Source organism: Alosa sapidissima, chromosome 2 (genome assembly GCF_018492685.1).
Source record: "Alosa sapidissima isolate fAloSap1 chromosome 2, fAloSap1.pri, whole genome shotgun sequence".
NCBI lineage: Eukaryota > Metazoa > Chordata > Actinopteri > Clupeiformes > Clupeidae > Alosa > Alosa sapidissima.
This window is the reverse complement of record NC_055958.1, coordinates 8,813,986-8,831,971: the sequence shown is the minus strand read 5'-3', so window position 1 is coordinate 8,831,971 and position 17,986 is coordinate 8,813,986. Positions and strand designations below refer to the sequence as shown.

Below are 17,986 nucleotides of genomic sequence, written 5' to 3'. Positions count from 1 at the left end.
TTAGGCTACTAGGCTATTTGTTTTGCCTTACTCTTTATTCATTTAGGCTAGGCCTTTTTATTCAGTTATTAATCATCTTCCGTCCTTCGCACTACTTCTGTAGCGCACGCATTCTTCGACCGGTCACCTGTCACTCATCATCGGAAGAGAGGTGTTTGGAATTCCCGCGTTACAATCATCAGCCAATCAAGGTGGTCACTTCAGTCAAGCTCGTGCATGAGTAATGACGTCATCCATAGCCACGAAGACTCACTCCTAGTTTAGGAGTTGTCTGAAAGGCTTTGTGAATAACTTTTAAGAGAAAACTCCAAGCTAAAATGTTTAAGTGCGATTTAGGAGTAGCCTACTCCTAGTAGTAAGATAAAAACCTTTGTGAATAGCCTACGGCCCCAGATATTCATCGTCGTCCGTCCTTGTGTAGCGCACGCATTCTGAGACTTGTCACCTGTCACTCATCATCATAAGGGAGGTGTTTGGAATCATGCCCGCGTTAAAATCATCAGCCAATCAGCCAATCAAGGTGGTCACGCTTGCCTATTTACCCAAATGAATGGTCGAATATTACTGATGATCATTGTTATTTAAGAACATGCAGTGTGCGTAGGGTACCAAAAACATCTTGCTCGTAAAAAAGCATCATAACGCACATTCTGGCGGGTCTGTTATTTACTGTAGGCTGCGCAAACCACAGGCCTTTATTTTGGGCATTCATTCATTCATTCATTCATTCAACCTTTATTTATTCTCGGAGGGTCATTGAGGGAAGCCCTCATTTTCAATGAAGCCGAGATTACAGAAGCGAAGCAAAGCGCTCCACAAACAAGACAACATTCGAGGCCTTCTGTTGAAGAATTTTATATAAAGCCTGCGCTAACAGTAATCCTCCTGCCCCTGATAGGCCTACCACAGCTGTGGATAGCGTGGAATGTTCAAGTAATAACACAATCCAATGTGTGTCTCAATTGTCCCCCGCTGACCACCTCACACAATTCTCTAGATTTTGCAACGAACTTACATTACACAATGCCATAAAATATGCCAGTTTTAGGACACAGAATAATGTTTGTAATGATACCAGGTAGGCCTACGTTTAACAGTAACAAGTGTAATGAGCTATTCATTGTCGAAGGTGCATGGTGAAGTGAAATTCTTACTTTGGAAAACAAACATTTGCCGATATCATCGCCGATCATCAGAATATTGCAACAGATTCTGTGTTCTGGACTGCAGGTAACTTGTTAAGCCAGTGGTTCTCTCACTTTTATTTCATTCCCCACTTTGATCAAGGGGCATGACTGATGATAGTGGAGTTATTAACGTGTTATCCCGAGGCTTTTGCAAGTCAGCATCTTCGACGGTAGTCTATTAAAAATATAAGTTTTCGATGTCCAAAACGGAGATCGTTTTTAACGATCTCTATGCTACTCACAAAAATGTAGGCATGGGGACATGATGAAGTAGGCTATCCAACTGTCTGTGTTAAATTATTGTGATTACGAGCCAGTGGTTTTCAAACATTATGCTTGACTCGGACATCTAACTAAATGCAACAGGTATATCGTCCTCGCATTCGCAAAATGAGGACCAGTGTTTTGTCAAATTGCAAATAGCTATTCGTTTTAACGATTTTTTTATGATAGTATGAAGTGCTTTTTGTATAGGCTATCTTAATCTTGGAATATGGGGAGGGAAGTGGCGCGTCTGCAGTCAGCCAAATATGAATTCTGCGGCATAAAGCAGATGTATTTGTTTATTGTACAGAAAAATAAAAATGACATGTCAAGCAGTCAATTGACTACATTGCAGTCAAGAAGTAGGGCAAATTAAGACACTGTTTTGATTTGCGTAGTTGCGTTACCCCCCAACACTGACAATAACATAGACAGCAAATTAAGATATTTTTTCGTTTTGTGGAGCGGCACCGGTAGGCTATCAAAAGCAGATTTCGATTTTCGCTACCACCGTGTAGTCAAGCCTTAAGCCATACCCAAGTAGCCTTAATCGAGGTAATGTTTAATTACGATTTATTTTGTTATTGAATTCGTCTCGGTAACAATTACGTTTAAAGGTAGCCTAGCCTCCTGCTTTTTCAGAAGGGGCGGCAGTCAGGCTACTGACAGAGCGATGTACAGTGGCAGAGCGACGCACAGTGGCTGAAAGTGGTACTAAAGCTTCACGCAGCTTCACGCCTCGTAATGCAAGACTGAAGTGGCCATTTGAAAGCGATGCCCACTGTACTGACTACATACTGACATTTTTGTTCTCCCTTCATTGTGATTTAATAAACACATAATAAATGTATTTATTCCTTCTGGAGTTAACAATGAACTAAGATTAATGTAGGAATTGAATAGTGATTGTGTGGCTTATGCACTCAGTGATACCCTTGGTACCATCAAATGGTAACCTATAGCGATGTGGTCAGGATACATACACCGGTATACCATGGTCTGCCTTACCTGTAACCGCGCCGTGGACCACCTGATCACAGAATTTATAGTTAACCCACCTCTTTTGTTACCCCTACACCCTGGTGCCTGTGTTACTTCTGCATATCCCAAGTAGCAGTACTTCGTCTGAATGAGAATGTAGTTCCGAGTTTATATATGTTTAGAATATTGCTGTGTTTCATTTTACATTGGAATTTGTACACATTGCAATTGTACTAGTCACATGTAAATAAGACAATGTTGGAGTTCTTTACCCTTACAAAAATTAAATGTTTGCGCCAGATTTGCAGCAAACCTGTATGGATGATTTGTGGGAGTTCACTACATTACATTACATTATATTACATTTGGCTGACGCATTTTTAACCAAAGCGACTAACAACATGGTAAACAGTTTAAGTTTTAAGGCAATTCTCAACAATTTTAGGACAATTTAAAAACGGTAGAGTACAGTAAGAATAAAGAAAAAAAGAAAAAGTGAGTGCTGTTTTTAACAGTTACAGTACGTGTCAGTTCAAGGCGGCTGGTAAGTGCTAGGATCAGCAGCTTGTTGTGAGTGGTGCTATGAGAGGATATGTTCTCTAAAGAGCTGGGTCTTCAGGAGTTTTTTGAAAATGGAGAGGGATGTCCCTGCCCTTGTAGGAACTGGCAGTGTGTTCCACCAACGAGGAACAACAAATGAGAAAAGTTTGGATCTCACTAGAAAATATTGCCAAAAGTTTGCCAATGTTGGCCGCTAGAGGCAAACTTCCAGCAAAGTTAAGGCAACAATGAGAATTTTGCCACTAGTGGCAAATGTGTTCGCCAGTGATTTACCACCACACACCGATAATGGCAAACTTCCAGTGAACTTCTGGTGACAAACCTGATTTGCCTATGACATTGCTGCAAATTTGCTGCAACATTGCCAAAAGTTAACCGCAACTGTTTGCCAGAAACCTAATTTGGATGGGGAAATATGACCTTGCTGCAAATTTTCGCCAACTGTTTGTCAGAAACCTGTAAGGGTAATGAGTCAGTAACTTTACTTGTCTTTTTTTTCTTTCAGATTTATCGTTAGTATAACTTTCGGTAACACTTTATTTTAATGTGTCGCTGTTACAGTGTACTTACCTAATTAGGTACAGTGGTACAACCTGTGTAACAACATGTACTGACAGGTACCATCATTGTACTTGCATAATGTATTTGTGAGTACCTACATATAGTTGTTACATTGTAATACTGAGTGCTTTTACAAAACTTTGCCAATTTGCCTAAATTTTCATCAGAGGCAAAGAGCTGACCTGAGACCTGCTGGATGGGGTAAATCGGATCATGATAGATTTGATATACAAAGCATGCTTAGCTCCAGTCAAGGCCTCATTGTCTTCAGTGTACATGTAACAGCTGTGCTGCTACAACCTTGTTGCTCTTTGATACAGTGGAATAAACTGGAACAGGTCTTGTCTTGGAACAGGTCTACTAATTCATATGTACTGTGTGGTGTAACAGCAGACACGTTTCAACACATCAATTACAGGATGCATAACATAATTGACAGGATGTATGGTAACACTTTATTTTAATGTGTCGCTGTTACAGTGTACCTACCTAATTAGGTACAGTGGTACAACCTGTGTAACAACATGTACTATCAGGTACTATCATTGTACTTGCATTATGTATTTGTGGGTACCTACATATAGTTGTTACATTGTAATACTGAGTGCTTTTACAAAACTTTGCCAATTTGCCTAAATTTTCATCAGAGGCAAAGAGCTGACCTGAGACCTGCTGGATGGGGTAAATCTGGTTATGATAGATTTGATATACAAAGCATTCTTAGCTCCAGTCAAGGCCTCATTGTCTTCAGTGTACATGTAACAGCTGTGCTGCTACAACCTTGTTACTCTTTGATACAATGGAATAAACCTATTAAGTGTACCAGTTAATTACTTACATGTACATATGACATGTATGTTATGTCTTCGATGTCTTGGAACAGGTCTACTAATTCACTACAGTTGATATATGTATAGTACATATATCAACTGTGTTGGTACACACGTATTGCTCTTTGATACAGTGGCATAAACCCATTAAAATGAAGTGTACCAGTTAAGTACTTACAATTACATACAGTATTACATGTATGTTGTGTCATTGGTGTCTTGGAACATGTCTGCCATTACCCTACATACTGTAGTACATGTATCAACTGTGTTGGTACACATGTATTACTCTTTTGGTACAGTGGAATAAACCCATTAAAATAAAGTGTACCAGTTAAGTACTTACATCTACATATATACATCCTGTCAATGATGTTATGCATCCTGTCATTGATGTGTTGAAACGTGTCTGCTGTTACACCACACAGTACATGTGAATTAGTAGACCTGTTCCTAGTGATGTAGTACTCGAGTCCGGTCTCGGACTCGAGTCCGGTCTCGAGACCAATTTCTGCTTTCTCGGTCTCGTCTCGGACTCGTTCCTTCAAAGACTCGGTCTTGACTCGGTCTCGGACCACAGTGGGAGGAGAAGGACTCGTAATTTCAGACCGAGTCCTCGAGACCAACGCATTTTTTATGTTCATATAAAAAAACAGACAACACATAACAACAATAATAATAAAATGCAATGTTGACCGGCATTATTTGAAAATGACATCCCATGGTGCAATGCAAAGATACTGCCGTCAGAGCCGTTTATTTATCTCTATGGCTCTGCTGCCGGTGAGTGTCTGTAGGTCAGCATAGTCCATATTAAGACGTTAAGACTGCTCCTCTAAACAATTCCCAATCTAGCTTAGTCTGTAGGCCTAACTGTTGATTATTAACTGGGGTGATATTAAATTATGAATATTAAAACTGCAATTTTTTTATGGTCTTGGTCTCGACTCGGTCTCGACTCCTAAAGGACTCGGTCTCGACTCGGACTTGCTTCCTCAAAGACTCGGTCTTGACTCGGACTCGACTGTATTTGAAAACCAACAGACTCGGTCTCGACTCGGTCTCGACCCTTCAAAGACTCGGTCTTGACTCGGACTCGGCATAGGCGGTCTCGTCCCCATCACTACCTGTTCCAAGACAAGACCTGTTCCAGTTTATTCCACTGTATCAAAGAGTAACAAGGTTGTAGCAGCACAGCTGTTACATGTACACTGAAGACAATGAGGCCTTGACTGGAGCTAAGCATGCTTTGTATATCAAATCGATCATGACCCGATTTACCCCATCCAGCAGGTCTCAGGTCAGCTCTTTGCCTCTGATGAAAATTTAGGCAAATTGGCAAAGTTTTGTAAAAGCACTCAGTATTATAATGTAACAACTATATGTAGGTACCCACAAATACATTATGCAAGTACAATGATAGTACCTGATAGTACATGTTGTTACACAGGTTGTACCACTGTACCTAATTAGGTAAGTACACTGTAACAGCGACACATTAAAATAAAGTGTTACCGGATGTATATATGTAGATGTAAGTACTTAACTGGTACACTTTATTTTAATGGGTTTATTCCACTGTATCAAAAGAGTAATAAATGTGTACCAACACAGTTGATACATGTACTACAATATGTAGGGTAATGGCAGACATGTTCCAAGACACCAATGACACAACATACATGTACAGTAATATGTAATTGTAAGTACTTAACTGGTACACTTCATTTTAATGGGTTTATGCCACTGTATCAAAGAGCAATAAGTGTGTACCAACACAGTTGATATATGTACTATGTAGTGAATTAGTAGACCTGTTCCAAGACATCGAAGACATAACATACATGTCATATGTACATGTAAGTAATTAACTGGTACACTTAATAGGTTTATTCCACTGTATCAAAGAGTAACAAGGTTGTAGCAGCACAGCTGTTACATGTACTGAAGACAATGAGGCCTTGACTGGAGCTAAGAATGCTTTGTATATCAAATCTATCATGACCAGATTTACCCCATCCAGCAGGTCTCAGGTCAGCTCTTTGCCTCTGATGAAAATTTAGGCAAATTGGCAAAGTTTTGTAAAAGCACTCAGTATTACAATGTAACAACTATATGTAGGTACCCACAAATACATAATGCAAGTACAATGATAGTACCTGATAGTACATGTTGTTACACAGGTTGTACCACTGTACCTAATTAGGTAGGTACACTGTAACAGCGACACATTAAAATAAAGTGTTACCTAACTTTCTTTCTTTTTCTCTCCCCAGGGTTGAACCTGAGACAGACAGCCTCATTGTAACTGACACACAGATTCCTTTAGAATCTGTAAACACGGCCCTCTTCATGAAGGTAAGTCCTTATAATCCTGAAGTATTAAATTCATGTGATGCACTGTAAATCAAATGTGCCCTACTATTGGATGTTTGAATGCTTACATAACCTTATGTGCTGGATTACTCATGTAGGAGAAATCGGATGAATGGGACATGCAGGCAACCCCCCAGACTGAGAACTTGATAGATTTTACAGACTCCACTCCTGTTGTAAGTTTTATATGACTCTCGTGTTTGTATGCAGAAGGGTTATTCCATGAAATCGGTGCATTTTGTGCCATCAATAAACAACAATACAAACAAATCTCCAACAATAAAACAATAACAGTACATTTGTAGCTAACAAACATATCATTACCTTCATGTTGTCTTCTGATCTACATTTTAAATATAATTAAATATAACAATTGCAAATATAGTTGCAAGCAGCAATGTGGGGGCCTTGCAGTACACTAGCAGGAATGGCATTGCCATGGCATGAGCAAGCACTCACAGCAACTTTCATGGCAATTAAAAAGATAGTTTAGAAACAGTACCGTTCACGTATACAGTGGGCATCGCTTCCAAATGACCACTTCATTCGCGCATTACGCGGCGTGAAGCTGCGTGAAGCTTTAGTACCACTTTCAGCCACTGTGCGTCGCTCTGCCACTGTACATCGCTCTGCCTGCCGTCCCTTACATAATTGTTGCCGAGAGTAATCCCAGCCTACGAATTCAATAACAAAATAAATCATGCATAATTAAACATTACCTCGATTTAGGCTACTTGGGTATGGCTTAAGGCTTGACTACACGGTGGTAACGAAAATCGAAATAGAAATTTGCTGTCTACATTATTTTCAGTGTTGGGGTTAACGCAACTACGCAAATCAAAACAGTGGTGTGATAATTGAGCCAGTAGAGAAATAACTGTTCAGAATTAATCTGTAGCCTGTAGGCTTCTGCAAAAAAAAATGTTGTTGCCGATTTAATACTATCTGGCGACGTTTTTAACAGGCTACGCAATAGAGGCTTAGACAACTATGACCCACGTTTTGGTTTCGTAAATTAATTTGCCCTACTTCTTGACTGCAATGTAGTCAATTGACTGCTTGACATGTCATTTTTATTTGTCTGTACAATAAACAAACACATCTGCTTTATGCCGCAGAATTACATTCATATTTGGCTGACTGCAGACGCGCCACTTCCCTCCCATATTCCAAGATTAAGATAGTATGAAAGTGCTTTTTGTATAGGCTACTATCATAAAAAAAATAGTTAAAACGAATAGCTATTTGCAATTTGACAAAATACTGGTCCTCATTTTGCGAAAGCGAGGACGATATGAGCCTGTTGCATTTAGTTAGATGTCCGAGTCACGCATAATGTTTGAAAACCACTGGCTCGTAATCACAATAATTTAACACACGACAGTTGGATAACCTACTTCATCATGTCCCCATGGCTACATTTTTGTGAGTAGCATAGAGATCGTTAAAAACAATAAAGTATGGCTCTCCGTTTGGGACATCGAAAACTTATATTTTTAATAGACTACCGTCGAAGATGCTGACTTGCAAAAGCCTCGGGATAACACGTTATCTCCACTATCATCAGTCATGCCCCTTGATCAAAGTGGGGAATGAAATAAAAGTTTGAGAACCACTGGCTTAACAAGTTACCTACAGTCCAGAACACAGAATCTGTTGCAATATTCTGATGATCGGAGATGATATCGGCAAATGTTTGTTTTCCAAAGTAAGAATTTCACTTCACCATGCACCTTCGACAATGAATAGCTCATTACACTTGTTACTCATTACAGGTACTGTTAAACGTAGGCCTACCTGGTATCATTACAAACATTATTCTGTGTCCTAAAACTGGCATATTTTATGGCATTGTGTCATGTAAGTTCGTTGCAAAATCTAGAGAAATGTGTGAGGTGGTCAGCGGGGGACAATTGAGACACACATTGGATTGTGTTATTACTTGAACATTCCACACTATCCACAGCTGTGGTAGGCCTATCAGGGGCAGGAGGATTACTGTCAGCGCAGGCTTTATATAAAATTCTTCAACAGAAGGCCTCGAATGTTGTCTTGTTTGTGGAGCGCTTTGCTTCGCTTCTGTAATTTCGGCTTCATTGAAAATGAGGGCTTCCCTCAATGACCCTCCGAGAATAAATAAAGGTTGAATGAATGAATGAATGAAGGCTTGCCCAAAATAAAGGCATGTGGTTTGCGCAGCCTACAGTAAATAACAGACCCGCCAGAATGTGCGTTATGATGCTTTTTTACGAGCAAGATGTTTTTGGTACGCACACTGCATGTTCTTAAATAACAATGATCATCAGCAATATTCGACCACCTTGATTGGCTGATGATTGTAACGCGGGCATGATTCCAAACACCTCCCTTACGATGATGAGTGACAGGTCTCAGAATGCGTGCGCTACACAAGGACGGAAGATGATGAATAACTGGGGCCGTAGGCTATTCACAAAGGCTTTTATCTTACTACTAGGAGTATGCTACTCCTAAATCGCACTTAAAGATTTTAGATTGGAGTTTTCTCTTAAAAGTTATTCACAAAGCCTTTCAGACAACTCCTAAACTAGGAGTGAGTCTTCGTGGCTATGGATGACGTCATTACTCATGCACGAGCTTGACTGAAGTGACCACCTTGATTGGCTGATGATTGTAACGCGGGAATTCCAAACACCTCTCTTCCGATGATGACTGACAGGTGACAGGTCGGAGAATGCGTGCGCTACACAAGTAGTGCGAAGGACGGAAGATGATTAATAACTGAATAAAAAGGCCTAGCCTAAATGAATAAAGAGTAAGGCAAAACAAATAGCTTAGCCCTATGGATTGATCCAGTAGCCTACCTTTGCAACATTATTTATATTTTATTTAAATATTATTATGTTGTTTTGTATTTATGTGTCGCTTTGGACAAAGGCGTCTGCTAAATCCATAACCATAACCATAACCATAATTAAATGAATCTGTCACCATATCCCTAGGCTACGTTTGCAAAGAGGAGAACATTTTAATTTGATTCACAATGAAACGTTACATTTCATTTACATGTTAACAATGAGTAGTTTTGGTTGTTGTTGGTGGCGTTATTGCATCCCTTTTATGAATGCAAAATTGTTCCCTCGCGATTGGAAGCTCCTGTTGCGCATAGGCTATTTCAAAACATCGCAACGTAAAATGCCACAAAAAAGCTGTTTATGAATAGGTCTTAGTGAGTTAGGAGTCCTCTCGACTTAAGCTGTCCCAGACTTAGGTGCTACTTTTAGGTCTAAAATGCTTCGTGAATTACTTTTTGTGAAAAAACTAGGAGTCCTAAAGTTAGGAGTGAAACGCCCATTATTTTTAGGAGTTGCTCCTAAATTCGCCAGTTAGGAGCTACTTTTAGCCTTAAAATTCTTTGTGAATACGGCCCCTGAATAAAAAGGCCTAGCCTAAATGAATCAAGGCAAAACAAATAGCCTAGTAGCCTAATGAAACATACGGATTGATGTAGTATCTTTGTAACATTATTAAATTATTCTGTTACTATGCCTACGTTTGCAAAAGAGAACATTTTAATTTGATTCACAATAATGTTACATTTAATTTACATGTTGACAATGATTAGCCTAGTTTTGGTTGTTGTTGACGGCGTTATTGCATGTTAGTTATGCCTACAATGCAAAATTGCTTTCTCGCGATTGGAAGCTCCTGTAGCTGCATAGGATTTCAAAACCGCAGGTTTGTGATATACTGTAGGTCTGTGAGTAAGGAGTCCTCTTGACTTCTTTTAAGCTGTCAGAGGTGGGAAGGTGTGATTTTTTGGGGGCAGGGGCGGATTAACTGGGCACAATTGTCTGATGGCCCCCCTTCCCCCCAGCCAACGTGAATCGGGTGGTTAGTTAATAGGCCTATCGTGAAGATTTTTCCTGCCATCTAAGGCACGAGGCCAAGCCTCACCAAGTAGCTCGTTTGTTTACAACTAACATTCCATTTAATTAAACTGCTTTATAGGCTATGCCGAAATAGTTTTCAACATTTTGAATATTAGTGTCGGGTGAATTGAAATGTTCTCAAAGTAGCCTTATGGCTGAAAGCTGCTTGGGACCCCCCCCCCCCGTCAAGCAATATAACCATACAAACGCGCTTCCTGCACTCATTGTTTCAAAAGGAGTCATTTTGGCTTTGTCAGAACTGAAGAGCTGTGGACGGCATGGCACGGTATGCCCAATGAAAATAAATTAACGCAACGCAACACAACACAGACCCCGCTTCTCTCGCGTCAGTCACTGACATGAACGAAACACAGAACCCGCTTCTCTCACGGCAGTCACTGACAGTAACCTAGAATAAATGCATGGGGAAAAACACTTCCCCATGACAAAGACATCGTAAAACACTGAAAGTTAATATTTTGTCACTAGCAACATACATCTATCCTTTGTCAAATGTATTATGTTCCAAGTAGCCTATGCGTAATTCTGCTTCATAAAGTTGAACAAATACATTTGCTTATTTCACAGAAAAATATAAATAGCCAGTCTAGTGCAGAGTTGGTAAGTTATGGTAGGCCAACTTGCAGTGAACATACAAACAGGGGACATTTTTTCTCTTGCAGCTGAGTAGCCTCAGGTGCGCACGTAGACATAAGGCCGAACATGCAAGCGCCAATGAATCGTGCTCTCACGACATTCGCGCCGTTAAACTTAAATAGGTTAACATCACTCTAAGTTCGCCTTCAAGCAAGGAAAACGATGATTTGAAAATTATTTCTGTTTCGTTGGAAGGGCAAGGGGTAGCAACAGGGCAACACAGAGACAGGCCCGATGGCAGGGCTGTTATGAGAGTATTAAAATATGGGATATTCTACGGGAAAACATTAAAACGGCAAGACAGCGGGGGAAGTTAAAATACGTGATAAACACGGAAAATGTTGGCATGCATTGTTTCGGTCCCCGTGCACAGGGATTATTTATCATACTATTAATCACATATGATTATTTGTGAAATTGTGCAAACAGGCGCAACACATTTGAAAAGGAAGGACTGGTAGCATGCAAGCTCACGGGAAAGATTGATTTAAGAACGTTATCACAAAGTGTGTGGCTGTGGCGCGGGCGGAAGACAATTGGCAGGGGAGGGTCATGTCTTTTTTAACAATTCTGTCGGAGGGTCATTGAACAATTTCTAGCAGGCAAGAGAGGGTCATGCAACTTCCAACTGAAGCACTCAAAATTTCTCCGGTGGCCCCTTCAATAAATAACGATCAGTCCCTAGATTGCTGCTGGGCTATATGTCTTGGTTCTGTTAACAACTCATTGTCAAACGCATAGCCTATCTCGCCATTACAAACAAACATGCAATGTGAACGTCTGGGATTGGGGAGAGCACTAAATGCTCTACTGAATAAGCACGAAGTCAAACCTTTAAATGAAAAACACTTTTTAATAATCCAAAAAAATAAACCGCTAATGAAGTAAACTTGTGACCATCAAAAATCGTTTATCGCTTGTAACTCCGTGATACCAGGACGTAACAGGAAGGCATTTGGCTGAGCAACGGAGGTTAATATGCTCCATGTTTTGTCCAAATGATGACTGTCTATCATCGTTGCACTCGGAGAAAACCGGAATGTTTCATTCGTCCCCGTTTCAATCGTCCCGGTTGTACCTACTCAAAACGCAGATAGAACCTGAAAAAAAAAGAACCTTATTATTATAAGGTAGCGAAATAGCGTTCAGCATGATTCAGGCCCAATTAATTCCCCCTGTTAAAGTGTTCGCCTTTGTAGTTTGGTTTCGTGATAGCCTATGATAAACGGCTTATGGCCAAATATGTGAAAACGTTAAAATACAGTAGGCGATAAACCCGGAAAAAGTTGACAGTGATTTTTTCATAATCACTTTGGAGGGTCATAGAAAAATGTATTGCTGGCGAGGGAGGGTCACGTCTTTTTAATGCTCCCAAAACTCCTCCGGTAGCCCCTTAAATAAATAACGAACAGTCCCTAATGAAGTAAACTTGTGACCATCAAAAATCGTTTATCGCCTGTAACTCCGTGATAACAGGAGTAACAGGAAGGCATTTGGCTGAGCAACGGAGGTTAATACTCTATATTTTGTCCAAATGATGTCTGGTTATCATCGTTGCACTCGGAGAAAACCAGAATGTTTAATTTGTCCTGCGTCTCTACGGCTGCAAACGGGATTCACTCGCAGTTAACCAAATATTTCTTTATTAGGGCAGGGCAGGCATATTTCTGGCTATTACATTATTTCTAAACCAGTCTGCTAAAGTCTGTAGTTAAGTCTGTGTAGGGTTTTCCAGGCTCCATTTCTTTTTACGAGACACCCGACTCACTTGAGCCATCTACCGGTTGTTTGGGTTGTTGCAGCGTCTCACTGGAAAAATACAAATTAAAGTCGCGTGATACCGCGTGATCCCACGCGCGGACCGCGAGTGAAGCTGGCCAAGTCGAAGCACTGCCCACTGTACAAGCGGGCACCATCTTGGGAAAACAGTCATGTGACAGTTCAGCTTGCGTTGCTCCAGTCCAAAGTCGTGCAACGTGAGCTGAATTGTCACGTGACTTTTTTTCCAGGATGGCGCCAGCCTGTATACGTGAACGGTACTGTTTCTAAACTATCTTTTTAATAAACTGTCTGTACACTTACAAAGTTCTCAATGCTTTGGTTTACATGTAGGGCCCCTCATTATGCTACCGTGGAAGTGTGGTGCTATTTTGAGCCTTTCGTAGTGGTATAGAAATAGCTATTTCTTTTTACTTTACGTGTGCCCCGAAGACTAGCGTTATACGCTAATTAGCGGTTTGTGGTAAAACTGGTCACGTTCGATTAGCATGAAAACATATTCCAGAGAACGGACGAACTCGGTACACGTGTTATTAACCCCTAGGTTAATTTTGTGCCGGAAATGTCCTTTAACTAAGTTTGCGTTACAGTTCATAAATGGCATTTTCATAGGTTCCACTTATATGCCTGAATATGAAATCATTTAATCATTCGGTTCAAAGATAAAATGCACTTTCAGTTATATAGAGAGAAAACCTATAGTGTATGAGATATTTAGAATTCTGTCTTTTGCTCAGTGAAAAAAACAGAATCAATCTGTCACCTTTTCTTCTAAATGATAAATGTATCAATAACTACACATCGCAGTAAGTCGTAGAATCTTAAAATGTTTTCACTCCCCGATTTGACATCTGACTCAAAAATCACAGATATAATGGTCATGTAACAAAAATAAGATGTTTTAACCATCTAAGCATGATGCATAGCTAAATATGGGATGATTAATTATTCTCTGAAGATGCAAAATCAATTGTGGGGAGAAAAGCTTAAGTACAGACTAACTGATGATTACTACTTCCTTGTGTGCTTCAGTCTATTGTTGTGTGTGTGTGTGTGTTTGTCTAAGCCTAGCAGATGATGGGGTGTAAATGCTGTTGGAGTTGGTGTGTCTGTGTAAGAAAGATAGGCAAAGTGTCTAGAAGAACAGAGAAGCGTCTATGCTTTCTACCTCACATTACCTCCCCAGTTTCTCTGAAGTTTCATTCAAAAATGGAATCCTTGCTCTCAGGCGAGTAAAAATGTTAACTTTTATGTATCACCACAAAGCTTTCCCAGTTTTTCACTTACATTAAGACAAGTATTTTTTGCATTACAAATAGGGATGTAACGATTACCGGTATAATGGTAAACCGCGATAAAAATGTTGACGATAATAATTACCGTTTCCATTTCAAATATCATGATTATCACTCTTGATTACCGCGATGTGGAAACCGCGTGTTTAATCCTTCCCAGCTTCATACGAGCCTGCTTTTGACATACAGTAGGCCTGGTACAATGGTACAAAACTGGTGCCCTACTTCTGTTGTCTAATTGATGGTTTTAACTACGATTCTGATTAGACTACACCTGATTTTAAAAGGCAGAACTTTTTCACCGCAAAACATGCACTGTATCATGTAGCCACTCTGCATCTTTTTATGTTCGCGTCCACATTAAATCCATTCCACTCACGTTATGAGGAGAATACAGTAGCCTAAAGTTTTATTTTGAACGCTTACTTTGGTCTCACTCATTGCATCCAAATAACAGAAATAGCAAACTCCAAGTTATGATAGGATAGTTAAGCTATAAGCACATAGCCAATTAAACATGAAGAAAAAAGTGAACGGGACACTTTTTTAAACTATTTCAGCTTGTGTAGGCCTATCAGTGCTTTCTGAACATATTGAACACACTTTTAGAAATACCATGATAATACCGAAAACCGTGATAATTTTGGTCACTATAACCGTGAGGTTAAATTTTCATACCGTTACATCCCTAATTACAAGTTTTCTGAAATGTAATGTTTAAATATGCAAATAAGGCTTAATCTACTGAAATATGCGCTAATGTGCCCACATTTCCAAAATTGGCACGTACATATAGGATGAAGCCACCTTAAAAATTAGCATTGCTGTTAATGATATAATAGTAGCCAGCAAGTAAAGAAGGTCCCTCTAAACACCATTAAGGTGTTAGGCAGCATGTTAGAATGTTATCAATCATGAGTTTTAACTTAGCTTTGGGAATCCTGGATATTTTGTTTTATTGCCTTAGTGGAGCTGCTTAGCTGAAAAATTGTGTACTTTGTTCAGAAAGCATGTTCAAAAATATATTGAACCATCGTGAATTTTCAACATGGCCATCTGTGCCAACTGTTTTCAGCAAGGCAGTGGGCGAATATCCGAAAGTGGAGTCTTTGGTGCAGCAACAGCGAGGCAAATCCTCAAGTGTACACACTACAAGCGTTCTTTGCGTGCCCATCGACTCATATGTGGCTCTGTACGAATTGGTTCTGGAACTGAGAAATGTTTGCTGGCGGGCAACAGAGCAAGTTAAATCAGCCTGCTCTGAGAAGGACAAATCCACCAAGGTTGAGTGCACAAATGCAGGCTAACAGTATATATATATATATCTAGTATAAGTATAAGTATATATACTTTTTTGATCCCGTGAGGGAAATTTGGTCTCTGCATTTAACCCAATCGGTGAATTAGTGAAACACAAACAGCACACAGTGTACACACAGTGAGGTGAAGCACACACTAATCCTGGCGCAGTGAGCTGCCTGCTACAACAGCGGCGCTCGGGGAGCAGTGAGGGGTTAGGTGCCTTGCTCAAGGGCACTTCAGCCGCAGCCCACTGGTCGGGGCTCGAACCGGCAACCCTCCGGTTACAAGTCCAGAGTGCTAACCAGTGGGCCACGGCTGCCCAAACATTCCTTGAAGCGTTGACTAATGCAGAATTTGTGAAATCATTAAATGAGGGAAGCAAAGAAAGCTAAAAAATGCCATGTTCAGATCCATCATGAACTACTTGCATCGAGTGGAGACAATCCTCATTTTGTGACAGCTTCTCGCACAGCTGATCTTACACTCCATCTTCAGGCTGCAGAGGGACTTTGCAAACTTTTCTTTGCATTTGACAGAATCAGATACAAGCGACTGTAGCCAAGATACATTGCTGCCATGCATGACCTCAAAGCTAAGCATCCTAAGACCTGGAAGGAACATCAAGAAGGTAGTCTCTCAGTCACAAGGAGTGGCATTCCATTTGTGTCAGTCGGTGCAGACCATGCATGCAAACATCTCAACTAGGACCTAGTGAGATAAATAGAAATCACCAGGCAATAAACAAGATAAAGGCTGCCATACTCAGTCATGGCAATCCAATTACTGCTGAAGGTGACAGGTTGTACAACATGATCACACATGCCTACTGTATGTCCCACAAGAATTTGTAACACAAATCTTGAGTGTTGATGCAACTGGACAGAAATTGTATGAAGACTATGTTGAAGGCAGAATCAATGGTGACAACAGCCTTTGGTCACATGTCAAGAAACAAAACAATAATATGTTCATGTCAGGCAAACTTAAATCCTCTGTAAAACTGTGGATCTCAGAGAGACCAAAGATATCTATGAGAGACTACTGGTCCTCGCCAGGTCTAACAGACATGTTGACCAAAAGCAGGCTGTGGGCAACTATGAGTTCACGCAAACACCACGAGCTCTTTTTGCCTCCAGTGGGGATGCACTTCAATGCTCAGAAAAATCTAAATTGATACATCTTTTAGAAAATTTGGCAAAGGAATACAAAGATAATGAGTAGCAACCTGGATGTGAGGACATAGAATGTCAATGTAGAATGTCTCATCCCACTCACAACATTGCCCTTGTAGATGGCATGGTGGTTGTTCAAAAGTTGACAAAGCCAAATTAGAGATGATACAAACATCAAGAACATTCCGATGAGCCGTTTACTCTCCCATGACCAGACAAAGGCAGATCTCACAGAGTATCTGGCATCAAAGACCATTGAATACAGTAATAACTCTCCAAAGCTCATTATATCCTCTGCTGCAGGACACTCAAATAGCAACATCCAACTGCGCTTTGAAACAACCAACCATGAAGAAGCAGACACCTTGCTGATTCATCATGCAGTTTTGGCATCACATCGCAACCCCTCTGATGCTCTTCTCTCCTGACACTGATGTTCTATTACTAGTCATAGCAAACTATAAGAGTCTGTTGAAAGATACTTGTATTTCAATGACATCTGGGATTCTGCAAGTGGAACAAATTTGGACAGCTCTAGGTGCAGATTGTTCAAAGCATTTTCATGCATTCACAGGAGCAGACAACACCAGGCGTTTTTCTGGAATAGGAAAGACTTGGTTTAACATCTACTTGAAAGCAGATGATTGTGTCCTTAATGCTCTACAGATGCTTTCACAAAAAAATGAACAGAGCTATCTACTTTGGCTAAGTTTGTATGTGCTGCATACTTACCAAAAGGGGGTCCAGATTGACAATATCCCAGAATTGAGATGGTATCTTTTCTGCAAGCACATGGCAGAGAGTGACAAGCTTCCACCCACATGTGCTGCTCTGAAGGAGCATGTCCTGAGACCCCCATGTTCAGGCCAGAGTATGGGGACAGGCAGATATTGTGCACCAGGAGTTCCTTGACATATTACTGAATGGATATTTCAAAGACGGAGATAGCCAGCTGAGACCAATCACAACAAAGTCTCTGCCTGCACCTGAAGCCATCATTGAGATGGTAAGATGTCTGTGCAAAAAAGAGGCCAGTGTGGAACCGACTGCCAGAATGATGATGATTCTCAGAATATAACACTTTTCAGTGACCGCAAGGATGATAGGGAT

The 17,986-nt window shown here is 40.4% G+C and overlaps 1 protein-coding gene across 2 annotated transcripts in view; it reads left to right on the top strand.

Annotated features, from left to right (window-relative positions):
- epb41l5 (erythrocyte membrane protein band 4.1 like 5) overlaps positions 1-17,986 on the top strand; it is a 293,140-nt gene that overhangs the window by 236,329 nt on the left and 38,825 nt on the right. For both annotated transcript variants that reach the window (XM_042066156.1, XM_042066163.1), the window contains 2 exons: positions 6,661-6,742; positions 6,859-6,936. In XM_042066156.1, the coding sequence (XP_041922090.1) occupies positions 6,661-6,742; positions 6,859-6,936 (160 nt within the window). The remainder of the gene's footprint in view (positions 1-6,660; positions 6,743-6,858; positions 6,937-17,986) is intronic.